This window comes from Amia ocellicauda, chromosome 20 (assembly GCF_036373705.1).
Source record: "Amia ocellicauda isolate fAmiCal2 chromosome 20, fAmiCal2.hap1, whole genome shotgun sequence".
NCBI classification, from domain to species: domain Eukaryota; kingdom Metazoa; phylum Chordata; class Actinopteri; order Amiiformes; family Amiidae; genus Amia; species Amia ocellicauda.
In genome coordinates, this window is record NC_089869.1 from 13,242,766 (window position 1) to 13,269,913 (window position 27,148).

Below are 27,148 nucleotides of genomic sequence, written 5' to 3' on the forward strand. Positions count from 1 at the left end.
GATATTGTAATAACTCTCAGCTAAGAAAGTGAAACTTGGGGAGCGAAGCTTCTGCAGTCATCTTAATTATCATGTTTCACCTCACATGCAGTTTATAAGTTGGTAAACAAAGCTTACTCTGTAATCATAAACAATATTTACATTTGAATATTTAATCCAGTTTTTATACATTTTTTTAATTTCCTGGTGAAGCCAGATTGTCCCCATTTCCATGACTTAACCTTATAATATCCTGAGAGCGCACCTGAAGGGCGAGAAGTTATACTGTAAATATTCCCTATCAGTGATTTACATCTTATATTATGTGGTCCTACTATGATGAAAAAAACATGTTCAGATAGAGGTTTAAAAATAGGAAATGAAATCAGTGGCATGCATAATGGGTAAATGACCTTCCGCTGTCTGTCTGGTTCATTTCAAGGGGGAGTCTGGACCAGAGGGGCCATCCGGACCGAGAGTAAGTGAAATGTGCTTTTGCCTGCTGATGACAGCATTGATCGACTTGTGCTCTGTGTGTTTAAGATACCGTATGAAAAATGGGGTTCCACCTGCCTCTTGATTTGCATTCACCGGGACTGAGTTAACAACAGTTTTAAATAGACCGCATTCATTGGAGCCTTGACGCAATGCAAAAATAGTCTCCCACCGACCTCTCAGCTGTGGTGCGTCTGTTATTCCAAAATGATTTTCTCTATATCACAGGGTCCTCCCGGTCCGACGGGGGAGCCAGGGAAAACAGAGGTCATTGACTACAATGGCAATTTCAATAAGAAACTACTGGTAGGTGAATTCAGTTTCAGGCTTTTTATACACAACATGATCAATCAGTCAGAAAAAACATAGCATCACAAATGTATTATTCTTTGTGTAAATACCTTTCTGATCATTGTCCTTGCCAACGTTTTTTCAGGAGATACGGAACATACCTTTGAGGGTAAGAAAGTTATGTGAAATATTCTCTCCACTGAAACAGAGATTCATTCACAATAGAGTACCTTTTTTTTTTTTTTTACAGAGCAGAAGCATTGTAAACGAACAAACACAAATTAACAAAGACTTCACAATGGCAATAATAAATAATGTGTTCCTTGTAATTAGATCCAAAAAGTATAATTTCCACTGAAACAAATTGTCTTCTAAACTGTAGCACTTACAGTGTTGGCCAGTATCACAATATGGGCTGGATTCTTCTGAGTTCAGGTATTCAGGTGATATGAAAATTTCTTAATTATATGCATTAGGGAACAGCTCATCAAAAGGGTCAGCGCTGAGGTCATGTTTGGCAAAGAGTTAAATATGAAGGCCCTTGTTTTGTAAAGAGTATAATCATTTTACCATGTCAATATTTTGCCTCTTTATTGCAGTATGTATTCACATGTAACACATTGAAGCCTGAGAGAAGGCTACATGCTATATGTATGCAATGTAGTGGTCAATTATCTTGATCTCGTGATTATCTTAGGGAACCCCAGGGCTTCCTGGACCCCCTGGACCCCCTGGACCCTCAGGAGTGCCAGGTGTGAAGGTAAGAGAATATAGCCCTTCTTCTAGATCTTGAAAATAAGTTATAGCAAGTCTGTGTATGGATTTTTGTTCATAAGATCATCCAGAGTCTGGACATTCATTGTATTCAGTTATTTTTAAGCTGCCATATTCTTTTTAAATAGTATTCATAATAGTACATCTGGAATTATTTTTTGAGTTATTTACCCTTGACAATTTTAAACCCAAGGTGAAAGGAGTATTGTGCTGGAGCCTAAACCATATACAAGCTGATGAAAAGACATAGTTCAGTTAAATTATGTATATATTTGGCCCTTTTGAGGTATATTCAATTGATGTTAGCGAATTGTTTCTATAATCTGTTTTTTTTTTCATATTGACAGCTTTACATTTTTAAATCATAATCTGTACCTCTCCACTACATTGAATTATCTTATCCTGTGAGGAAGTATGTATTGAATACTTTTGATAGCTATGCATATATTGTAAGCAGGAGATGGTTTGTTGATATTTTTTTTGCTCAAATCCTATGACAATGTTACATGTGATTGTTATTATACGTATTTGCAGGGTGAAGTTGGATTACCTGGGGTACCGGGCCTCGACGGTGAAAAGGTAATACCCGTTTACTGATCAGCATTCTGCAAAATACATTACAATCGAGAGAGAGAGGACTTATGGTGAACACCATCTCCAACCACTCAAGTCAAGTTAGTTTAGGGTGGGTCAAGTCCTGTGGGAGAGTTCTCAACAAGTTTCCAAAAATAAAACAAATTAATCTGAAAAGGACGTGAATTTACTGGGAAAGAAAAGTAACTGATGAGGTCTTGGGTTCATGTAAATAATTTCTCTTCACAGAATGGTACTCATGGCCTTAGACCCCTGTGTGGTGAATGTTATTATCTGTGTTTCTCAGGGCCCCAGAGGGAAGCCAGGGGATCTTGGGCCAGTGGGGCCCGCAGGCCCTGAAGGCCCTAAAGGAGAGCCAGGAATCATGGGTTTCCCAGGACCTCGTGGAGACAAAGGAGAGACGGGCCCTGCTGGAGCACCAGTGAGTGACGTCATAACAGGACAGACTATCAAGGGCTCCGCGATAGAGGAGATGTTTGGTAGTAGATGTTTGGTTCATGTTTCTGGCCAAACAAGGTCGGTGCAAAAGATATGGGGTTTACAGCAGCTGTCCATTTTCCAATGGCACACATTGCAGTATGTACATAGTCAAAGGATTGCTAAGTATGGTTTGTACATACAGTGGCTATGCTGGGCTAAGGACAGCAGAGCAGTATTATGATGGCTAGGCTGGGCAGAGGAGGGAAAATTGCGATGTGGTGATTGTTTTCAGCAGGACATGGCAATCTCATTTGTTTAATTAGATCAGACAGTATTGGGCCTGGGTGAGCTTGAATAGCATAATCCCTTTTTGTGGTTAAATTTTAATTACCCTGGAGAGAAGAGTTAATTTTAAAACCACAACAAATGTATTGTTTTCTGTATTTGAAATGCCATCATGTGAATTAGCCTGTAATAAATAGTAGCCCATTTTAATCTGATATTACACTGTGGAGCTTGTAGACATAAATACTGAGCGTGGCCAAGACAAACGAGCTGTTAAGTGCACATTGTCTGTGGAACCTCTGAAAATCACAGTGTCTAATTTATTTAAATGGAATTGTTTTTATGCAGTATGTGTTAAAAGTGATGAGCTAGGGGGGTTTTCTTTTACTTTTAGGGTTTAGATGGTCCCACTGGCGAGAAAGGGGATTCTGGGCCACCAGGTCCCATAGGATTAGCAGGCTCACCGGTAAGTTGCATTCCCCATTGTCTAACTTTTCATTGATCGTATATGGTCATTATATGAGAATGTTTATCATCTATTGTCATTGAAAGTATCAGGTTTTTTTTAATTGAGTCTCAGCACTCGCATAGTTTCACTGTTCAGTGTTTGGTCTTGATAGCCTATGAAATTGAATTATATTCTCAAATGATACTTACAGCCTTCATGCAACTGAAACTGAGTATCTTGTAGGTATCTTACTTTTTAAGCATTTACTAAACTTTGATATTAATCTAAGCTATACTGTAACTTCATATTAACTAACCACAAATTAAGACATTTATGAAGAGCCAACAAGACAGTTATTCATTATTTCAATATATTTAGTCTTTTTGCAAGAATATTTAGAATATTTTCCAAATCTTAATTTATAAATGTTCGATTTTGTCGTTCATTTTTTTTTTTTTTACTAGAGTTACTTGCCTTACTTTGACTCCTTGAAGGTGTCAAAGGCAAGTCCTTACATTTGTCTCTCTCCACTTCAGGGTCACAAAGGTGAATCTGGTGTGAAGGGGGAGAAAGGAGATATGGTAAGATTACATTTGAGCAATATTAAGACCCTTTAAATGTCTATACAAGTGAATCAATACACATATGTATAGTCTTTCATTGTTATATTTATTATTATTAGCAGATTAGAGTTGTCACATATGTACTTAGTGCTGCGTGCAGTGGGTCAGACAATTCCATCTATATCATGTGTATATATATCTTAAATCTGCAGTCAGTAACCATGCCTTGGTGTATGTAGAATGAGTTGAACTAGTTTTTTAGAGCAATGTAAGAAAATCGAAGAAAATATGATATTGCTGCTTGAATCATAAAATTATAGAAAAGGCACATTATCATATAAACATGACCCTTTATCATAATATCAGATGTCATGTTGTTGTAAGGTTTAAAGACCTGACCTGCAGTTGGCTGTTTTTGTTTCAAGGTCCCTGGGCCGCCTGGATCGCCTGGGCCTCCAGGAACACAAGGACCAGCCAGTCCCGTGGTGAGTACAGGCAGACAGGCAGACAACCTTAACCCTTCTCCTGGAATTCGGTCAAAACTAGATAAGCACCCCTAATATGCATCAGTATATTAGGGTTCAATTCTCTCCTTGCTCTACAGCTTCTGACTTGTATTCCTAAAATGCTCTGAATGCCAGATGATTTTATTACTGAGATTGGCAATGCCCAATCTCAAGTGATACCTGGTACTCACATAGAATAATCCTGTGCATGTATTTATTTATGTATTTATTTATTCTCATTTGTAATGTTGATCATTTCTGTTTACCAGGGACCCCCAGGACTACCAGGGCCAAAGGTAAGAGTTAGCATGATACTTAATAATTGTAGTAATAATTTGAATCTGAATAAAAAACAGTATCTAGCTTTCTTCCCAGCCAAGCTCCATAATATAACTAGTATTTTTTATTATTATTTGGACATACTAACTGCTCTCCAGGCCACAAGATGTTAAGATCATGACACAATCGTGACATATTTACAATTCTGAATGCTAAAAGACCTTGAAAATGCTTTCCAATCAATACTCGACAATGTAATCAAAAAAATTAAAAACAGAAGAGTTGAGATTATAAGTCTTTTCATTCAAGTTGTGTAGGTGTTCAGAATTATGAAATTGCTTCTTTGGGAATGTTGGTTTGTAACCAATCGACAAATGAAGCCAAGCACACATGACATACAGCCCAAGCACATGAGAACTATTTGGAGTTTTTTTGTTTTGTGGAATGTTTAAACATGTCTGAGGAAGCTTATCCGTTAACTCTTTCGGTGTAAGAGAATGAAAACTAATGTGTGGTCTATTCCCTTAGGGGGAGTCGGGCATCGATGGCATAAAGGGGGACAAGGGGGACATGGGGCAGAAGGGAGATAAAGGAGACAGAGGCCCTCTTGGACTGCCTGTGAGTAAACCACACCATGCGTGCTCCTACTGTTTCACATTTTCTTTAGTGCAGATTTGTGTATATATATATATATTTGACTAGAGAGATTGCACATGTGTTTTGCTAGATGCAGCCTGAACGCCTTAAAAGACTGATTTATAACACTTTCCTTCAAACTATAATAGAAATGGAAGTATTCCAGGATATATGTTGGTATTGTTTTTATGGTTTAGATTTTAACATTTGTACGTAGCCTTTTGTTCTGTGTGATTTGCAGTGCTTTTGTTAATCTTAATTGCTATTTTCAATGTTATAGACCCTATGGTGAGGACTACAGATACCTCTAACATTTTCAAATATATATATATTAATTTCTGTGAAGTCTGATGTGTAACTGCATGCTATAGAAATTGCCCATAGTAGATTCCAAAGGAATTTTCTTCTAATTTCTCTTTAATCCCTGTGGTGTGACAGGTCATTATTAAACACACACCAGTCACAGTGGCAGTGGCACAGTAACTCCTTTTAAATTCTCATAAAGAAAAAGTGTAAATGCCTCCGTATACATGCTGCTCTATTTATGCATGTAGTTTTGCATTAGAGCTTTCTGAGATGCTAGAAGTATCAATGCTTCAGCGTCTACGGTAATCAAAATTAATTTCTCCCTAGTCTTAGTAGAACAACAGATACATTGGATAATATAATGCAAACTATACTGTAACACACACATAGTATATAAATACACACTCATGCACTTTTCCAAGTTCAAATCTTGCATGTTTGAGTAAATCTTCTTTCATTAAGTTACATGCTTCAGGTTGGACAGAGGACATAGGAGAAGGGAGATCTTTTTCCCTTATTTTCCACATCAGATCAGTCAAGAAGAAGAAATTACTGAACCGAATGGGAATATTAAAAGGAGTTACTGTTACTTCTCCATACAAAACCATCACAAACACCATCACCATTCATCAACATGTTTTTTTGTGTGTTTCTTTGTTCGGTTGGTTTTTTTTTTTTTTTTTTTACAAAGCTTATGTCCCCGAGTCACTGCTTCACTCACCCCCTCTCCCCTTACCTCCCCCCCTTCCCCTCCCCGTCTCTTCTCTCCGCTTTAACTGTTTACACACTGTCCAGGGTGCTCATGGTTTAGACGGCAGGCCTGGCCCAGCGGTGAGTGGCACGTGTCCAGTACCCATATTCCTCTTCTCACCCTCCCCCATCGTCAGCCTGCTTGCCTGCCTGCCCGCCTGTCTTCTCCCAAGCTTGTCTGTGTCCCATTACCTCAGGACAGCTCTGTTTAGACCGTCTCTGACACTGATGGCATCATGAACATAATTCTTCATGAATTCCACCCATGTCTAGTGTTGTGTTTGGCAAGGTGAACTGTAAACTGTATATGTTTGTGGGAAAAGAATTGCTCAAACATGTCATCTTTTGTGACATGTAATCAAAAACAGACTCAATTTATTTGAGTCTGAGTTTCCTACAATGCAGAAACACCTGTGCATAATTAATACTCCCACGAAATTTACTCATAAATCTGTCTCGGGGAAACATGCACTTGACAAGCGTTTCTAGGGTTGTCCTGGGATATGACCTTTTTTCCCCACCAAAACTCATGTAACTAATTAAGATGTGTCAACGCAGTGTTTGAGACGTGTCTAAACAGGGCGTTCCTCTTTTGTATGTCAGCAGCATAAAGCTTTGTCTGACATTGTGATTCCTGATCTATGGAGCATGCTCGGTTACGAATGCATGCCCATATATATGTATATATACATGCCTGAGGTGCAAGAGTTAAAAACAAAAAAAAAACAAAGAGAAAAAATATATTTCTGCAGAATTCCAATTAAAAAAAGTAAACTGCAACTTTGGTGACTTAAGGTCCAGAGGCTTTAACAATAAACAGCTTCTGATAAGGAACCTCATGCTGTTTGCATGGTATAACTTAATATATTGGTGAAAAAAATACCAGGGTGATCATAAATATATTTTCCTTTTTTATTTATTTTTTAATTAGTAATGGAATAAATAATAGCTGTGGACCTACTGTATTATGTAACCAGAGTTCTTTAATTCCTTATTTCTTTCCTTTTTGTTGTTCAGATACCAGTTTGACTATAAATGTGCCTTTTTTATTTTATAGGGTCTTTTAGGACCAGTCGGTGTTCCAGGGCCAGCAGGACCAAAGGGCGAGAGTGTGAGTAGATCCAGCAATTGTCATTTGTTCATGTGAAATTCAGTTTATCGTATTAAAAAAAAACATTCAGGGAACAGAACATAATGACAAAAAATGTAAACTAGTTGAAAGGTAATATAAAGATAATATATTATAAAGCACTGATGTACTGACTAGCCTGTTTTCACCAGTAATAAAGTATGTTTACTGGCCTGGTTTGTGACTGGAAAATTACCTGTTTCTTTAACTTATCATGTATGTAAATGCATCATGTATATGGAATCCAAACAGGCTAATCAAGTAAAGTATTGAGAAGTCATGGGGATTTCTGACTTATGACATTGGACTTATTGCATTGGATAAAAACTATGACTGTCAGGATCCATTTAACACCACCTATGCTCTCTGTCAGACATTTTTCAGGAGGTCTGTGGAGGGATAAAGCTGCCCGCTGAGGGGGTGGGTGTGGAAAGAAGAGAAAATGTTATGATCACAAAAAACATGGGGACAAGATACTTTACATTAAAAAACACTTTCTAGAAAGCATACAGTATGACTTGTCATGCCTTCAGCCTTCATAAAATAAAATGTGGAGCCTACATGCTGCAGAAATTGTTTAATTGTCATCTTTTATCAAATCAGGGGGAGAAGGGAGACACAGGAGCTGTAGGACCAATAGGGCCACCGGGCACCCATGTAAGTCCAGCACCTTTTCAGTTTCAAAGCATGTGGGAGAACCCATTCGCGAGTGCAGTTTAAATCAAGTTTAAAACCGGAAAACCTTGTTGAGAAATATATCAATTATGTAAATGAAATATAAAAACAATTATCTTCATAGCTTTTAATATATACTCTGTTTTCTTCTGGGACTAGTAGATGATACGTTCAGTATATTGTGACATGAAATGAATTACTTTTTAAGAATATCTTTCTTTGCCTTTTTTTCCCTGTGCCCAAAAGACCCAGGCATGAAGAAAACCTCTTTAGAACTTGAATACCCTTGACTTTAAGTGGCCTCTTTGCATTTCAGAGAAATTATATTTGATGCTCATTGCTAGTGATTGGGAAAAAAAAACTGGGGTCGTGTTTTTTTAATGCAAATGACAGATGAATATGTACAAGTGTTTCCTTTGACAGATGTGGCTGATGTCAAAAGCACAAGGCAGAATTTGAATTAGTATCATTTATGGGCAATCACGTGGTGTTTTTTCATTTTTGATACCACTGAAGGGCAATGAAAAAAAAAAAATGTCAGGCTCTGTAACATGGCTGTTCAAGGAACATTCTATTGTACTCTATTCAAAATATGTCCCACTTTCCACAACAAACCTTGGTGGTTATCAATACAATAAAAACGTATGACGATGAAAGGGTTTTTTCCAAGACAATGTTTTGCAAACCAGAACATATTTAATTTGTAGAGTTTTTTGTCAGAGCTGAAGAATCGGGGAGCTAAAAATAAAGTACGATATCATACTTGGAGAATCCCACCTAATTCATGTATTTTAATTCCCAGGGTTCAATAGGACCACAAGGAATCAAAGGGAACCGGGTAAGATTGCATGTTAATTAATTTCAATTTCCCTGGAGTCCAACGTTAGGTGCACCTAGATTAAAATGACTAAAATATAATATTCATCATTCTTGAATTGCTATCAAGCTAGAGTATTATTATAACCTGAAAGTTATGCATTTATATGCTTGTGGGTAAGTCCTCTGCTGCTACGTGCATGTGACTATACTCTGACTATAAGCTGTTTTTGAAGGGTGCAATAGCAAGAAAGGAGCAAGAGAAATACATTTCTGTTTACTTAACTGTAAAGTCCAGTCGACAGTTTAGTTGTAGCATATTAATTGATCTACAGTTCCATAGTGCTTATGATACCTGAAGACAAATGTTATGGTTTTACTTTGTTCTGTCATATATTGTTCTTTGATTTCTTTCTTGCCATTACACCTTTTTTTTTTCAATGTGTTTTTAAATATTCACACTAGTATAGCAGATATCAATGAATACATTTTTCTATCTATGACTATTATATCAGATAAGGATATTTTATAGGATTGTATACAACACTATCAATTGAATATTATAGGTATCACTCCAGGGAGGAGAAAAGCATGTGTGAGAGGACAATCTTTGTTCTGAAGTTGATGTCCAGAACAGTTGATTAGACTTGGGGCCGGATTAAATCAAAACATTGACCCACCCGCTAATAGAAAATTACAAACCTGTACATCATAGCTGTTAAATTTATGATTAGAAGAAAGTGGCATCTAGCTAAAAATGAAACCGCAATGGAGTTCCGTTCTGTAGTTTTCTATTAGCGGGTGAGTCAAAGTTTTGATTTAATCCCAGCCTTGGTCTCTGGTCCTCACTTTCTCATGAGACTGCTGTAAAATACCAACAACATGTTGCAGTATATTGGCTCCTTTCAAATTAGTGGATTTATTTTTATTTTTGGCTGTATTATGTCCCCCTGGACTCCTTTGGGAATTTCTTAGTTAACTTCATGATATTGTTGTTACACATGAGAAAATACTACCATCCACAAATACATATTTTGTTGCATAAATGATCACTGACAGATGCATCTTGAAAAATAGAGGACCAGGAACACTTTGTATTAAAAATATACCAGTACTACCAAAGTGTTTTCAAATAAGCATGTCTTTGTTGTGTTCAGAATATGAATCAAATTGATTTGAGCTTTACAAACAATAGCGCCCCCTTGGAAAAAAAAAATGCAGTGTGTGGTCTGCTTTGAAACCATTTACTGGATTTTTTTTTTTTTTTTTTTTTTCACACAAATGAAGTTTCCCATAATTTGTAACTTGTTTAACTTTTTTTTTTCATTGTACTTGAAATTCTTTACATTAAATGGTTAGTTTCACAAACTGCAAATGCACTAAACTATAAAAAGCTATCAATGGCATTTTATAATGATATATTACAGGGGTGCACACATGAAGACATTTGCTTCAGAAATGATTTGACTGCTTAAATCAATCTCCCCAGGGTCTCTGTGCAGGGGTGCGCCTGTCAGCACCCGAAGGACCACAGTGTTTCTGGTTTCATTCTGCTGGAGCCTCATTAGCTTATATTCAAGATCTACGTTTTTAAATAATTGGATAAACTTAACCCTTCAGTTGAGGCCCCAGTATTGACTTTAACCACATGCATCTCATGCCATCCACTGCAAAAGGCATTTAAAAAATACATAATATATACATTTCAACAAATAACTACAGCACAAAAGTATTTGAACGGTATGAAAACCAGACAACCCTGTGGACCTCAGAGGCCAGACTCATCCTGCTCCAATTAATTTTATTCTGCTACTTGAATGAAAGTAGTGAATTAAGTTGATGCTTCTCATTGGGGCTGTTGGGCATGATTTATACTATGGTGATGGCAGTTGATTCTGCTTTATAAAAGTGTGTTGGAATTCAATTTTAAAATTACACTTAGTTGTTTGTTTTGTTTCCCTTTTTCTGTTTTCCAATTAACATTTAATGAAGAGATTTAAGTCTTAGCAATGAGGTCAGAACATGCGATTCACATTTGTCTGATATAAAACTAAACAACTTTAGTGAGTCATTATTCTGAGCATATTCAATTGGCCAAATTGTTTAATAATACTAAGGGATCATACACATTTATAATATATACACACACCCCTCCATAGATATTATGACCATAAGGTGATTGGCATTTATTTACAACTTCTTACATCTAAATCCTTACAAATATTTCAAATTAGATATAAATGTAATACGTATTTTATGAAGCATTTAAGTAAAGCTTTTTAATTTTTTTGTAGCTTAATTAAAATGACCCTCCACCTACATTCATCGGTTAGTTGCCAATTGAAAGTGCTTCAGGTGACAATGGGAACTGGTGCTGTTTTACCCTTTCCTGTCTTCCTTTGTTTCCACAGGTCTTCCTATCCCCTTTCCTCCCCTCCACCCTGCTCTGTGTCTCTTGGCTCTTCCCTGGGTTGCCCACTCTCCCTCTTTTACCCCGGTTCTCCTACTCCTCTGCATTCTAATGTGTACCTGGGTTAATATCCTCCTCTCCTACCACTTACCCACCAAACCTGCTTTTAATCTTTTTTTCTGGAACCTTTCTATACATGTTTCCTTTTTTTCTTAATCTGAAACCACACTCCCTTGCCCTTGGTGAGTGGAAATTGCTCTGCCACACGTAAAGCACTTGAGGTTAGATTCAGTTGAACAGGGTGATTTAGTATTTTCAGTTTGTCAGTTTGTGTCCCCCCCCACCCTCAGATGCATGAATCTTGCGTTCAGATAGCTTAGATGAAAAATACTGTTTTGTGTATATATGGCATATATATTTGCCCATTAAAATTGGGGGGGGGGTGTTGCCTCATTAAATTGTAATCTCTAATGAATGAAATTATGAAAACGTAGTAGAGAAATAAGTTTAATCATTTCCAGAACTCAATAGCAGAAACGCTAAATGCAAAAAAGTAAATGTAATGTCTTTAATTGATTTCAACATTAGCCATTTGCACTACTTTGGACCTCTGTTACCTATAATAAAAGGATTGCATAGCATATATTTTTCCCTTTATTAGGCCCCTTCTCCAAACTCTATTACCCCACCTGACTCCGATTCATATACTGCCTGAGGAACATTTAAGGTCTTTGCACACTGGATCCAATGATGCATCTGATTTTTACATGAGCCATGACAACAGGAAGATGTTCGTTTTTGTCCTCTGGAAAAGCTTATCATCGGCGTGTCTAACCACAAAGAAGTATACAACAAAGTAAATAAATATAGACAGACAATATATGACAAGCTGTCGCGGAGGAGCTGGGCATGAATGGTACCGATTTGATGTAGCTAGAATTCTCCTAGAATGTGGTTAAGCACAGTTAAACAATACAAATGTGACTTACATTATTTACAAATATTTGCACTTCTAATTAAATAGTTTAATGTTGAACCATGCATTCTGCTTTGTCTTCACGAAGTCGAGGAGGTAAAGGAAAAGTGGTGAATCTTGCAAGAGACACACCAGCACAAGAAACGGGAAAGGCTGTGTACCTGAAAGAAGTAACACATGAGAAAGACCTAGGAGTCTACGTGTACTCCTCACTTTCTCCATCCAAACAGTGCGGGGAAGCTATAAAAAAGGCAAACAAATGCTAAGGTATATTGTCAAAAGTGTAGAATTGAGAACAAGGGCAGTGATGTTCAGACTGTACAATGCACTAGTTAGAGCTCATCTGGATACTGTGTACAGTTCTGGGCTTCACACTTCAAGAAAGATATCGCTGCTCTAGAGGCAGTTCAGAGGAGAGCAACCAGACTTATTCCAGGTCTGAAGGGAATGTCCTACTGAGAAACTGAGGGAACTGAACCTTTTCACCCTGGAACAGAGGAGACTATGTGGGGACTTGATCCAAGTCTTCAAAATCTTGAAGGGCATCGACCACATCAAACCAGAGGAGCTTTTCCAGATCAGCAGGGACACACGCACCCGGGGACACAAATGGAAATTGGGCTTCAAGGCATTCAAGACAGAGAACAGGAGACACTTCTTCACACAGAGAGTCGTCACAATCTGAACAAACTCCCCAGCAATGTGTTTGAAGCTGAAAATTTGGGAACATTAAAAAATAAACTGGATAGGATCCTTCGATCACTTAGTTATTAATGGACACCAAACGAGCACGATATCTTGAGTGGCATTCTGTCGTTTAAACTTTCTTGTTCTTCTTAAGTTCTTATGTGTGGTTTTAACGGATCGAATGTGCAATTTCCTTGATGGACAACTTTTCAGGTGAAGGACTACAGATGACTTATCGGATCCAGTGGCAATGGCCTTTAATGTTCCTTTTTCTTTCTCTGTTTTTCATGGCAAAGTATAAGGACATGACATGCAGAGCCCTTTTCAGGCTGCTTCAGTGTAACCTGGAGAAATCTGCAAAAATAACATCTAATTATGATATGATAATTTTTTGTATATAGAAAATATCTTGCTTTACATGATCCTACATGGGTCCTTGAGAACAGGATCAGTGGTAAGATGTTCCTTTAAGGATTATAATCCTCCAGTAAAAAACAAATTGTAATTCAAGGTATTGAAACATTAAAATGCCAAGCCTGTCAATATAATTATTGCAGAAAACAATTAACTAGAATTTGTTCTAATGAACATCCCTTGATTGTAGGCTGAGCTGAGTTTGTGATGTTTTCTTTTAGTAATTTGTTTATTTTAATAGTGATGTTAACTAGCAGACTCTTTCAGTGAACAAAGGTCTGTTGATTGAATATCCATTTTGTAATTTTCATTATAAAGATATAGGCCTTCATTGATAATGTGTGGGAAAATTAATTACTAGTTCCTAATATTATACACCATAGAAAGCAAAGATGTACTTAACCATATCCTTGTATCATAGGTTATTATTATTATTATTATTATTATTATTATTATTATTATTATTATTATTATTATTTTTATCATAACGGAAGCTCATTTGTATGAATATATAATGTTGAAAAATATGTGAATATATCCACTCACCAATAGCATTGGACTGTGTCCCTACTCCCTAACTCACTACTGTCTGCGCTTACAACCACTCACTTTTGCTGATCAGTAACTTATTTTTTCCCTAAAACATTTTTTGAAATACCGCTTAATTTTGGAAATAGTGCTGATTGTTAAAGTGATTTATAATTCAATCTCCAAAACGGATACACAGATATTTCAAAATTTAAGTCTGTTTCACCTGTCTAAATTTGTTTGAGATGAAAATACCAAATGAACATTTCTCCGTCGATCTTTATTGTGCTTTTTACTTTTTTCTGTATTTTCGTATGAGCAGGGAGGATGTCTAAACCCTTTTTTTGAATGCACTGTTGTTTGCAGGGGGAGAGGGGCAAGAAAGGCAACAGGGGGGCCAAAGGGGATAAGGGAGACCAAGGAGCACCTGGATTAGATGCACCGTGTCCGTTGGTATGTCTTTGATTGAATGTGCAACAGGAAGGGAAAAGGAGGGAGTCCAGTCTTTAGTTTAAACCATGTTGATCTGGTTTAGCCAGAAATTAAAGGTGTCTAGACTCACAGTTTGTCCTGCCCTTTGTATGACAGTGTTCTCCACTACTTTTATTACAACACCAGATGAATTTTGGGAAATTAGATTGTAACACTCATCTTATGGGCAGTTTTTTTCTTTCTTGGTTTCATTACACAAGCCAAACCAAGAAGTAGCTGCCTTATAAAAGGTAAAACAAAATGCCTTGTATGTAGTAGATTATTCTGTCAAACCGTGTAATTATTCATGATGCAAGAAAACAGTCAGTATATTGTAACTGCTAAACAAAGACACTTCTATATCCAGAATTAGCTTCATATAATTTTATTTACAAGATAATTACTGCTTTTTGAAGTGATTCCCTCCTTTTGCCTTTTCATGTTTAGAAAAACACAACTAAAAAAACAACAGAAAACCCCAAATAAGTTATGGTTGAAACGTCCACTGTGTGATACATTTGCGAAAGGTTTAGTTGGGAACCATTGAGCTTCATCCTAATGTATAGATTAACTAGACATCAAGAGCACAGACTCAGCTCAGTGGATGACACATGCCTTTAAAGTGTCCTGAGCACCTTGGGATTTTAAGGATTAGATGGATGAACATTCTTGGATAACGACTAAAAACCTTGACTTGTCTGGGGGGTTCATTAAGGAGCTGATGGGAACAAAGGGAGCACTGGGGACTGGGAACAAAAGGTGTGCTATATAACTGTCACACGCACCTGGTTCAAAAAGGCGACCACATTTCACACTGAAATTATAAAAGGAAACCAATGTTACTAAAAATATTCTACAGAACAAAGCAAACCTAATCAGAACAAAAGTTGCCCGTTTATATAGTTCAGTTTGCTTTGTCACAATTTTGCCAAATTTGTATGATGGTCTGAACGGTGAAAGGGGAGTGGAAATTAACAGCCATGCATCTGTTTAAAAAAACCTTCTCCCTGTGCTATGAAAGAGTCATAAAGCCCGCCTGCTGTTCCTCATACTCCAGTGAAGCTCCGCCATGTTCCCGTCTCAGTGGTGTGTGCTTGCAGGCTTCAGGCCTACTCTTGGGATGTCACAATGCTCACGGTGATCAGCAGGTTCCTAGACAACAGTACCTGGATAATGACAGCCCTTGATTTCACAAACAGGGTATCCGTGGCTATAAGGGGGAGAAAGGTGAACCGGGCTTGCCAGGCCTGGACGGGCTCGATGCCCCGTGCCCTGTGGTATGGTGCTCCCTTCCCTTTCCTGCATGCTCCGCGTCCCTAACCCCGTGGTGTTCCTCCCTCTCCTGTCGGGGGTGCCGCGGCCTGTTGTCACTACCCTTACAGAAATCCCCTATTAGCAGCCATGGCACAACACAGCCTTTCTGTGATGATGGTGGTTCTCTGTATACATTTAAATGTAACAGAGCCCAAGTTCTTTTTTTTTTTTTTTTTACTATACAATTTCCCACTGATAAAGTTTACTGTGTATGTGTCAGTCCCCTAACCTAGTATCTGTACCAGGTATTCAGTTCCCCTAATGTCGAAAACACACAAAGGTGGCAGTTTCAAAGTTTAAGCAGTGGGTGGACTACATTAAATGTCAAGAAAAGATTCTCACATTTCAAGCATATGGCTCTAAAATGTAAGTCCTTTATCATTTGTTTTCGAAAACTTCTGTAAGGGTAGGTAATTAATGTTTTCACATCTTCTGTTTATTTTTCAGTTGTATGCATGGCTTAAGTGTCCTCTGTGTCATCAAATGATTAGAGCAGAAAGGTCCCTGCCTTCATATTTGACTTTAGAAAGGGCCTTCAAAAGAAAACATCCCCATCCCAATTTGTTTGTACATTTGATAGAAATGTTTAATCATTAAAAATAGTTTTACCAGCCCCATTTCCACATAATTGAACATTTTGCATAGAATAAAGACTAATTTTTGTATAAAGAAGTTGGTAAACCAAAATCAAGCTCAGCACTGTTCAACTGTTTATAAACATATAGTAGTTTAGGTATCCAGAATATATTCTAGATACCAACCAGTCTGCCAGCAAGAACACACACAAGTGGGGCAGTGCTATAACAAACTACAATGCAGGACCAAACAAAGGAGTCAAAAGTACATGCACATTTATATGAAAGATAAGTGCTACTATAACTAAAAGCACAAAAAACAGAAAAGCTTTCTTTTGGACTGTCAGTTTTTACTCTGATTGGTTCATTTTGGTGTCACATTTGTTCCCTTTGTTCTCTGCCCTTTCTTTTAGCAAGCACCCATATAATGCATCCATATAATGTAGCTGATCCAGTAAAGAGGAGGATAATGTATACTTTCCTGTTTACAAGACATTGTTTAGCAGGCCTGTGTACTGTTTATCTTCCGATTATAAATTTAATATTAAGGTAAACACTTATATGAGAAAAACAAGGCATTGGCTCAGACAAGTTGTGTAATATTTGCAAAGGTTTGGGACTTCCTGTTCAAAGATACATTTTAAGCAAAGATGAGAGTAAACTGCTTGTGGCTTTTTGTCCTGTCTGTTAAAGAGTTGCATGAAAGCAAACTCAACAGCGTGTTGATTAGATGGAAGTACAGGTTTCGTCTACAGGACGAAATTGGAAATATACGAAATAAAATTGAAATTGCTGGAGAGTCTTTCAGTTAAATGCCACTCAAGTCCCAGTGATAAAAGTGAGAGCTTCTCCTTTCCATATAATTTCTCTCTAACTTACTCCTTCATGTAAGTATGTCTTTCAAGTTTGGTCTTGACTGGGACTACAAGAACCTGAGCTTTACAGAGTGAAGCATGCAGATATATAGATCTCAGCGAATGAAATGAAATTTTCCCCATCAGTGGGTCCTTTATGAATGCTCCATGTAAAGCCATACTGTAGTTTCTCATTTTTGTGTGAAACTTCAAAGATTGACTTGACAAAAGTGTGCATGAATGTGTCGGTGAAATATCCTGCTCTACAGTCACTTTTATTCTCTTCCTCACGTTCTCTCCCCTCATGTTTCCACAGGGTGACGATGGCTTGCCAGTACCGGGATGCTGGAATAAAGTAAGGCAGTAGAATTGAATGTCATTTGAGTCTTTTCAATTAGATATACAAACATATTGAAACCCAATATTGACAATGGTGAAGCTTTGCCACCTTAATAAGACATTTGCTTCCCAACTGTTTAAGCTAACCGACATTAAATGCATGTTTTAATGTGAAAAATCAGTTGAGAGGAACAAAATATTCAAGAGAGAAATGTTCCTGACCATAATGTAAAGTGATCAGTGCTACACTAAGGACTTTTTATTGTCAGGATCAGTTTATGAATGTGAATATTGTATGTGTGTGTGTGTGTGTGTATATATGTGTGTGTGTATATTATATATATATATATATATATATATATATATATATATATATATATATATATATATATATATATACACACACACACACACACACACACACACAATATTTACATTCATAAACTATATATATAGTTGGGACTAGATTCTGCCAGCACTGTTTCTGATGCATTTATGGATCAGACTCAGTAAGAGAATGGTGATCTAGAGGCAGTATTTTGCAGAATATGGAGTTCTTCTCGTTTATTTGTTGTACTAAGACAATAATTGTGTGTTTGTATGTACTTTTAACCTATTGTGAACTAATAGATTTTTTTGTTTGTGTTTTTGCTTCCCATTTCTTTGCAGTGATGTTAATCCTGGGGTGGCATGTGTGATTGTATATAGAATATTTATTTTTGTACTTTTTTTGTGCTCTTTTATTGAGGGAAAAAAAACAAACATTTGTACTATTTTAATATGTGCAGAATTTGTGTACAGACTTTTTAATTTTATTTTTATTACTGGTAATGTTTGTGTAATGGATTTGTTTTACCTATGTGTTGATACACTAAGTTTGTTTAAACAAAAAAAACTTACAGCATTTGCATGATATTTGTGCATAATGTGAAGGGACTTTGCCTGTTAACTTATTGTATCATAATATGTTTGTGGACCATGCTGCACTTGAGTGTGGAGCTGGAATAATGAAGCTTGGGCTTTTTTTTTTTGCTTAGTTCAACCCTGAAATGGCTATACTGTAGCATAATGTGGAATATTGCCAAAACAGACATTTCCCACCATTATAAAAATTAAATTTGCTTTGACTATCTCTACACATCATATTGGAAATTAGATTGGTCACACTAAATCAGTGTGCATCTGTCTCAGACCTCAAAACTGAAAGTAGTTGTTTTAATGAGACATGTATTGTATGGAACTGAAATCTTCAACCAGTCCATAATTATCTAAACGAGGTATTAGACCAAGGCCTGCAATGTAGCAAATTCTGACATCATCCCTCCATATTTACTAGAAAGAGTCACTGGAACATGAATGGCCACATTTCAACTAGGGTTTAACTAAGGAGGCCCAACTAAAACTGAAGGTTTGGTTCTTTCACCAAGACAGCAAAGACAGTTCTTACATGTATTTTTAAAGGCAGGCTGCCATTCACTGTTTTCAGCACAGAGGGCTTAAGGATCAGACAGGAACCGGACAACTAATCTTTAACCTCAACCTAACATTATCTTTAGTTAAGCACTCCTCTTTGAAGTCATTTCTGTCTTGGTGAAATGTATATACGTCTTTAGGCATCTACTGCCAAATATTCAGAGCCTGTCATTTTGTTCAAAAATCAGGCTTTTGAATTATAGTGTTCTGCTTTAGTCTTTTGTTTTGTTTACTCCTCACAATAACATTTCATATAATCTCTTGTTATAGGAAATCTGAACTTTGACTGAAATGTAATACTGTGCTGCTTGCGATCAGGCAATTTGCTAGTACGCTAGAACGCAAAAGTACCTCATTCATTTTTTGTAAGTATAAGTACCAGTGAAATTAAACTATAATCAGACATGGATAATCTATGTTATAAAGAGTTCAGACTTCTAATTCAGAAAATGACTTTGGGGAACATTAAATAAGCCTCCTGAACTCTGGTTTAATGTCCCCCCCCCTCTGAATCTCTGTCTACAATATTCCTGTCATGCTGCTTGTTGTGAAAAATTCTGCTTGCAGACCTATAGTTTTAATCTTTCAAATATTAAGATTAACATAAACCGCAGACTATATTATTGTATGGATGATTTGGAATAAGATTCAGCCCTCTTTAGGTGGCATCAATCTTAAGAAATGCCTCTGACGCCCATGAGTACCATTAACCCTGTGGTAGCATTTGAAATCCCACAGAAGGCAGACTGTAGTATTAGTCCAAAAAGGGCTATCAGATCATTCTTAAAAAAGATCTGAGTTTCGATTTATATATATTTGTATCTTTGCTTATAAGGAAAACAGAATCCATAGAAAATGGGTTTTACAACCACTTTTTTTAATATAATTGTTTTAAGATCAGATGCACTTACAGTCGGATTTGGCTCTTGCTTGTTTCGAATCTCATTAAAGATTCATACAGCGTAATGAAAGCACTGATTTGGCAAGCCATTGATGTTTCGGCTGGTTAACAATCGTATGGTATAAACCCACCATGCATATACTTCCTCTCTTCATTGCCTTTGTAATTGTCAGTATTTATAAATCCCATAATAACCGCTTCACACATCGTTGTTGAGTCTAGCCCTGAGAATCTTCATCTGCTGCTGTTTGTTCTGCAAGCCGGTCTGAAGTGTGAAGCGCCGTGGTGTGTGCCGAGTGAACCTGCTTGACATTTTGTGATCGGTCTGTGTCTGAGCTAAGAGGGAAAGCTTCTGTCACTATGAATCTCTGTCAAATGTTTAAAAATGTCTAGTTAACATTAAAAGCAGTAGATGACATTGATTTTATCTGCATAATATCTGTTTGTTCTGACTTTTTAATAGCGTGCTGGCCACTAAAAAAAATAAAAGGTTAGCAAGATGAGGCCATTACCATTTGCCAAATAGTTTATGGCGGATCTTCTCTTCTGAGAGATTAAACAAGTCATGTTCAGATTGGGAAGCCTTTTAAGTTTTATATTGATTGCTGATTGAGATCTTTTATTTGATATATACAGTTTTTTTTTGTGTTTTGCCAAATCAGAGATTGACTTGCCATCAGCTTTCCCTTCTTAACAAGAGTCCAAAAAATAATTGTGAGAATGTAATAAAAAAAAAATGTTTGTTACCATAAGGGTCAAACACCGTTTCAGCTGGCCAAGAAGTAAACTTCTAGCAAGACATGCTTGGAAGATGCATCTGATGAAGCCACAGAATTGAACATGCAGATACTTGGAGGTTGGGATCTTTGAGGTTGCGCGATGTGTGTGGCCTCCTGTCATGGATTTTCCTTTGCCAGACAAGAATCACAGTCATTTCCGATATCTACACAAGGTGGCAGAAGCGAGCGGGTTGCCTTCAGCATGACTGGAGAAATAAAAAGGTTTGCCTTTTGATCTTTTTGTTGAAGACATCACAGGATGACGAAGGACTGAAGTCCGGGGGAACGGACGCATTTCTTGTTTTGTATGCTTTATTTTATTTTATTCACTATGTGAAAGAAACATGAACTTTTTTTATCGTGTATTTCCTGTTTGTTTTATTTTACAGTAACAACTGTGATCCACGAATTCAGAGCAGCTCACAGAACAGATGAACAACATCTTGGTGTTCTTGTATTTCCACCAGACATTTGCTTTTGATGATTCCTGAATTAACCCTCTCACTGCCAGTGCTCGTTCACTTTATACCTATAGGCTCATTTTAAGTGATGCTTCCATTTCCGGACCTATGAAACTCATACAGTAAAAATGTTGAGAGAGAATAGAAAACAGATGCAGAATAGAGATTTTTAGGTAGATAGATATAGGAGAAAGTGTTGATATCTATGCCTTAGCAGAATCTTCCCTTTCCCTTCACTGCACCTAAATTTCAGCTTTCAAATATCTCTTTATATAATACTTAAGGTGTAGTTATGCTTGTGTAATCATTATTTAATTTTGGAGACAGTTGCTCCATGGGACTATGGACACATTATACAGACTCCTATTTTGCCACATGTACAGGTTTGTTTTATGAGTATCAACTATTTTGTGCTGTTGACAAAAAAATGAAGTGGTCAGTTACTCTGGCAATCTAACTTTTCATTTTCTTGGGCTAGGCTTCATACTAGATACATACTGTCATCTGTCCCAGTGTCTTGGTTACACACAGATTACATATTTAATCAAATTTGTTATTAGTGATAGAATAAACTGATAGCATACTCCAGTGGAATGTATATATAGATCCAAATACCTCTTGATAAAAGTATTGAAAAATGGCTCTCTGCTTATTGCCTTCTCTCAAAAAGCTGCCAGCATTACTGACACTTGTATAATTACTAGTCGTGTTGCTATTAACATTAGTAGCTGAAATGCTGTGCATGAAGGAGCCTGCATGTGACTTTACTCTCTCTCAAAGTAGTTTGGGACTACCAAGGAACGCATAACAGCGGCAGATCCATGACACAAACTGGCCAGTACTCCTGCCCAATGGCACCCTTCATACCAGACATACAAGCCACCTGACATTGCGGCTCTAACGGCGTTTAAGTGATGATGATGTCACTCTGGAACATTTTTATATCACACACGTTCCATCGCTTTTATGTCTTATGGTGCTAAATCAAGTTCTCGCCGCACTGGTCATTCAGCAGCCAAAACACCTAATAAAAATGTTTGTTCTTTGTATTGTTTTAACAGTGTTCCTTTTCATAGTAAACTTTTAAAGCGTTTCCCACCAGACACAACTGGACTTTTGTCACCAAACAACAGACATATTTTACTGTAATAGACAAATCTATTCCTGTTACTTTCAGTTGCAATGGCCAAATATAGATCCAAAACCTCACAGAAAACAGACATGGGGCCGGATTAAATCAAAACTTTGACCCACCCGCTAATAGAAAACTACAGAACTGTACTCAGTTGTGGCTTCATTTTTAGTAAGATGACACTTCTAATCGTAAATGTAACCGCTATGATGTTCAGGTTTGTAGTTTGCTATTAGCGGGTGCGTCAAAGTTTTGATTTAATCCGGCCCATGGTCTTTGTAAATTGTGTATTATTTGACATAGTATTGAGTCTCACTTGAACATTCACTATTCTAAAAAAAAATAATAATAATAATTTCGAATTCAAAGTCTTTTAATTAATAACATGAAGAATGTATATTACAACAACATAAATAAAATTTAGTTTTAAACTGGAACCAAAATACAGCCTGTAATTGCAGAATAGATATTTTTAAAAATAAATAAATAGCTATATTTTTCATAACATATATATTACATTTAATTGAATGAATGAACAGAGACGTCTTTTTTATATGTTTGGGCATTGTGTGCCGGCTCTTCACTCACTGAGCCAGAGAGTAGAGATTGCCGATATAAGAAGCATGCTCTGCAATGTGTTCCGTTAGTCACACAGGAGGTGGAAAAACATACATTCTGTTTTGCACAAGAGGAAATTGCCAAATAATTTAAATTAATCTGACTTTTACATTGTATTGACATATTGACTGGGGCTTGTTTGGAGCAAATTGGACACTAGACTAAACAACTCTGAATTTCCAATGGAATGTATTTAGATATTAACTGTTTAAGAAGAGGTACATTCTCATAAGGAGATATTTCCATAATAACCCTTGAGGTTCATTTTGTGGGGGACAAATAACCAATATCAATGCATTGCTATACATACATTTGATTTTATGTGACAGGTTCAGTTTCTCAGTTCTGAGAAATCTTCAAATGAACTGTGAATATACTCATAATGAAGTGTGACACTTATTTCAATAACCATCAAAGTAAGTTGTATACATCTTGGGAAGTAAGATATTTCCACCTGATGGTTAATTAACAGAACATATTAAGACTACATAAGTGTTTCTTTTAGCCTCTGCTCTGCTGGTCCAGTGTAAGGTTAGGGATAACGAGTCCACTGTTACTGCAGTTCTTTCCACACAGTCATTCCTAATGCCATCATGAAGCTGTTTTGTATGGTAACTCTCTAGATGCCCGTGCTTATTAAATACCGCTCCCATTGTTTCCGCCACTTCAACTGTTACAATCTTAGGAAAAAGGTCTGAGGACAGCAGCTCAATATTTGGTCATTTGCTAAATATGCAGAAATTTAAATAAATTACAGTACAATTGTATGGGATAGTTCTCTGGTTTAAAAATAGTGAATCCTTCTTATTTAAAAAGAAAGAAAGAAACTCAGAATGGAATAGTACCAAACATTTCTGGTTTAATCATTTTTAGTGATAACAGGAGACAACGAAACATAATATCTCACAGGCATTTTAAGTTAATTTAGTAATTGAAGGGACCCATAAAGAACCATACAGGCAGTGCAAGGGTTAATTAAACTGTTACACTTTAGAGGCCAACCAGAACTGCAGGCGGTTTGCCTTTGGAAATAATATCAGTATTGTTTGTTGAATGAAAATCAAAAGCTAATAGCCTGTACACTGTTTAATACATATGTTTTATATTTGGTATTGATCCTTTTTGTGTTTTTTTAGATGTATAACTTGCTCTGGGGGTTAATTGTTTGATTTGCGCACTACATGTGACAGAAAATAGTGTTCTTCATTCACATTTTCTTGTTAGTTCATGATTTGTTGCAAATCCTACATGTGCCCTGCATGAGTTTCTAATATTTTTGATAAGGCTGACTAACTATATATACACCAGTATAAACTGATTCTGAAAAGAGTTTCTCAAATGTTCATTGCCAGCTGGTGTTTATGCAAAGCAGAAGTGTCCATTGGAGAAAATAAAAATGTTTAGTTTGTGTTTCACTCATACATGCCTCCATCTCACTTCCTTTTCCTTCCGGAGTGGTAAACTATTTTTCGTCCCCTGAGCATTTCCTGGCAATCACTTTTGGGAAGTCTTTTCAGAAGCCATTTCGAATACAGTAGTTATCAAGGCACAAAATCATATATGGAAGAAAATGAAACGTACATAGTTTCAACTGCTGCAAATTACAATGTGTATAAATATAATTTACTATGTATTGCTTACTAATGAGTGTGTGAATCACTCCACAGCCCAGCAAAGATTTCTGTCACAATAAGCCATTTAAGACAACATCAAGGTCACAAGATTAGGTCAAATGGAATATAAACGAATCTGCATATGTACAGAGCTGATTTATAGATATTATAGTGTTTGTTTTTTTATTTTTTATTTTTAAATGTCTTTATTACTTTTTCCACACACTCATCCGTTTTGAGAAAGCTGTTACTGAACATGTATAATACCCGTGTGATAACTATGCAATTTACAATGCTCTGGGAGTTCAGGAGTTTTTGAGCAGCCCAGGAAATTGTATATGAACTGCATGGCATAGTCATTTATTTAAATAAATACTTATTGTTGCATTCTTGGAATTATCCCAGATAAACTCCCCTTTAGGGACAGCTTTTATGATTAAAACAATGAACCCAATTTCTTTAATCTCAGATTAAATTAGAAGGGTTAACTTTGTAATTTATGTATCACTTGAGTGGTGATTACAGGTTTTGTAGTAATATAAGTTTAAGTAACTTGCAAGCACCCTTGCAAATAACCTATTACTTGATTTATGTATTTCATGTTTTTAGTACATTTCCTTTTGGACATAAAACATAATATGTCACTGACAGAGATTTGTTCTACCTTTTCTTAATATGTATTGTGTGTTCTTGTAGTAGTATTATTGAAGGTTTAATTCCATCCCTTATTCCATTTATTCAGACCTAAACATTTTCTTTTCAGTCTGGTTCAACAGATTTCATGAAAACTGCATTGTTTTTTACATTATGAATATATATTTTTTAATGTTTAGAGTAATATTTATTACTAAAACTCTCAAACAACAATTTTCAGACACAATTGGAACATATGAAACAGAATCAGTAGTTAGATTTTCTAACAGTGCTTGAAAAATGGAAATGTTTCTAAGGAGTATTTTCTTGTGTTCTGTGTTTTTAGTCATTAACACTTTTTCATTCTTCTTTTCAATATTCTGTCTGAAATGTTGAAATTGGTACATCCCTGCTAAAAATGTTGTTTACTCTTTTTATTATTATTAAGACTTTTACATTAGCTGGCATTTTTTATTGAATTTTATAACGATCATTTCTGATATGCTGCCTTCTGACAATGTATTTTTCCAATAGAATGCTCTATGTTCTCCAAGTATACCAAAAACAAAGTCAAAAGTATTCACTAATTTATTCAACTATATGTATTTATCAATTATATATCTTCAGAGTTTGTTGAACACTGACTCAACCTAGGTAAATCTGTAAAAATTCCCGTTGATTGGAGTGAATTAAGACAGGGAAATGTAAAACTTTCACAACCACTGCATTGATTGTACAGCACTTTGACAATATGTCTGGGATAAACAAGAACCTCTGGTAAATCTGGGAACTGTAGTACTAAAGCAAGGTCTCTCTCTCTTTTACAAGTGGATTTTCCACAATTTACAACCTTAATAATTCTGCCTCAAATATGGCTTGGTCCTTCGAATAAGGTTCTTGTGTCCATTGCTGTGAAGAAACAGCCCTATAGGACACTTTGACACACATTCTCAACCCATTCTGTTATGATGTACTGTATTTGATACACTCATAAGGGCTTATTGCCTTTGTGAATTGAAATACTATTTTTTGGGGAAATAACAGAATATTTTGTAAACTCAACTAACGATAATTTTAGCAAACTGCCAAAAAGAGTTTTTGATTTCCTTTTGAATTTAGTTTTGTTGAAGTTTCCAGCTAATGTTCAATGCATTATTGTTTTCTATTAATTTCAACTTTATGGATTTATATTAACAAGATTCTGTATATGTATAATAACAAAAGTAAGCCATTGAAAAACATTTTTTTTAAAAACAGCTAAAAATATATTTGTAATAGGCTACATAAGTTATTCTTTGTGAAAGCATACTCACTTTTCTTTCTTAATATTCAGTAAATGATGTGTTCGTATGAAGGTGTATAATATTTTAAAAAAGTGTTTGTGTTCATTTTGTATCACTTTCAGTATTACTGAGCTGAAAGCATTGAAGAGGGCATTCATATATCTTTGCATTTTGGTATTTGTATTTGTTGAATAGTTTGGCATGCTGAGACTAATGTCATGGTATTTGAGGAGATTAACTTAAAAAAACAAAAACGACAACAACCGTCACCAGCACAGCAGCCTCAGTGTCTAATTGTATCTGGATGATTCATGAAAATGCAAATTTGAAAACCCTTGAGTTGTATTTTCCCCGTTTTTATCTATTGTATCTTTTTTTTTGCTTTTGTTGTTTCTAAATTCTGGGGGAGGGAGTTGTTAATTAATGAACTTGTTGGGGTTACTGGACATATGGTGTTTATGAAGCTTCCCTTCCAAACAAGCAAACCAGAGCAATGTCCCTGTACGGGTCTCTGCTTTCCACCTGGACAGCAAACTGTATCAAAGATCTGATGTAAATATTCATATTTTTACTTTTCATTTTTTTCATGTATTTTCTTTACTCTTTTAATTTAAAAAACAAACAAAAAAAAATCACTGAAGGCAGCTGAAACCATTAAGTGCCAACTGCTAATTAATAACTCTATACACAATAATAAAAGAAAACGTGATTTTATATTACAGATGTGGGTTGTTTTTATTG

The 27,148-nt window shown here is 36.2% G+C and overlaps 2 protein-coding genes across 3 annotated transcripts in view; both read left to right on the forward strand.

The window, feature by feature from the left end:
* Positions 1-2,472, forward strand: part of LOC136716298 (collagen alpha-1(XIII) chain) — a 38,550-nt gene extending 36,078 nt beyond the window's left edge. The window contains exons 20-24 of the mRNA XM_066693899.1: positions 422-457; positions 703-780; positions 1,463-1,525; positions 2,074-2,110; positions 2,420-2,472. Coding sequence (XP_066549996.1) covers positions 422-457; positions 703-780; positions 1,463-1,525; positions 2,074-2,110; positions 2,420-2,472 — 267 coding nt within the window. The remainder of the gene's footprint in view (positions 1-421; positions 458-702; positions 781-1,462; positions 1,526-2,073; positions 2,111-2,419) is intronic.
* Positions 78-27,121, forward strand: LOC136715559 (collagen alpha-1(XIII) chain). Of its 2 annotated transcripts, XM_066692803.1 has the most exons (18): positions 78-457; positions 703-780; positions 911-934; positions 1,463-1,525; positions 2,074-2,118; positions 2,420-2,554; positions 3,233-3,304; positions 3,823-3,867; positions 4,275-4,334; positions 4,625-4,651; positions 5,163-5,252; positions 6,372-6,407; positions 7,384-7,437; positions 8,059-8,112; positions 8,933-8,968; positions 14,328-14,414; positions 17,492-17,530; positions 18,184-27,121. In XM_066692803.1, the coding sequence occupies exons 6-18, from the start codon at positions 2,498-2,500 to the stop codon at positions 18,184-18,186; spliced, it is 660 nt and encodes a 219-aa protein (XP_066548900.1). In that variant the 5' UTR covers positions 78-457; positions 703-780; positions 911-934; positions 1,463-1,525; positions 2,074-2,118; positions 2,420-2,497; the 3' UTR covers positions 18,187-27,121. The 2 variants fall into 2 exon arrangements, with proteins under 2 accessions (XP_066548900.1, XP_066548901.1); XM_066692804.1 differs by lacking the exon at positions 6,372-6,407.
* Positions 27,122-27,148: the final 27 nt, after the last annotated feature.

Bases quoted from the DNA above. Each gene is read 5' to 3' on its own strand.
- LOC136715559 (XM_066692803.1), top strand. From the start codon at position 2,498: ATGGGTTTCCCAGGACCTCGTGGAGACAAAGGAGAGACGGGCCCTGCT. The intron at 3,868-4,274 runs GTAAGATTACAT...TTTTGTTTCAAG, and splicing joins AGGGGGAGAAAGGAGATATG to GTCCCTGGGCCGCCTGGATC. The intron at 4,652-5,162 runs GTAAGAGTTAGC...CTATTCCCTTAG, and splicing joins CAGGACTACCAGGGCCAAAG to GGGGAGTCGGGCATCGATGG.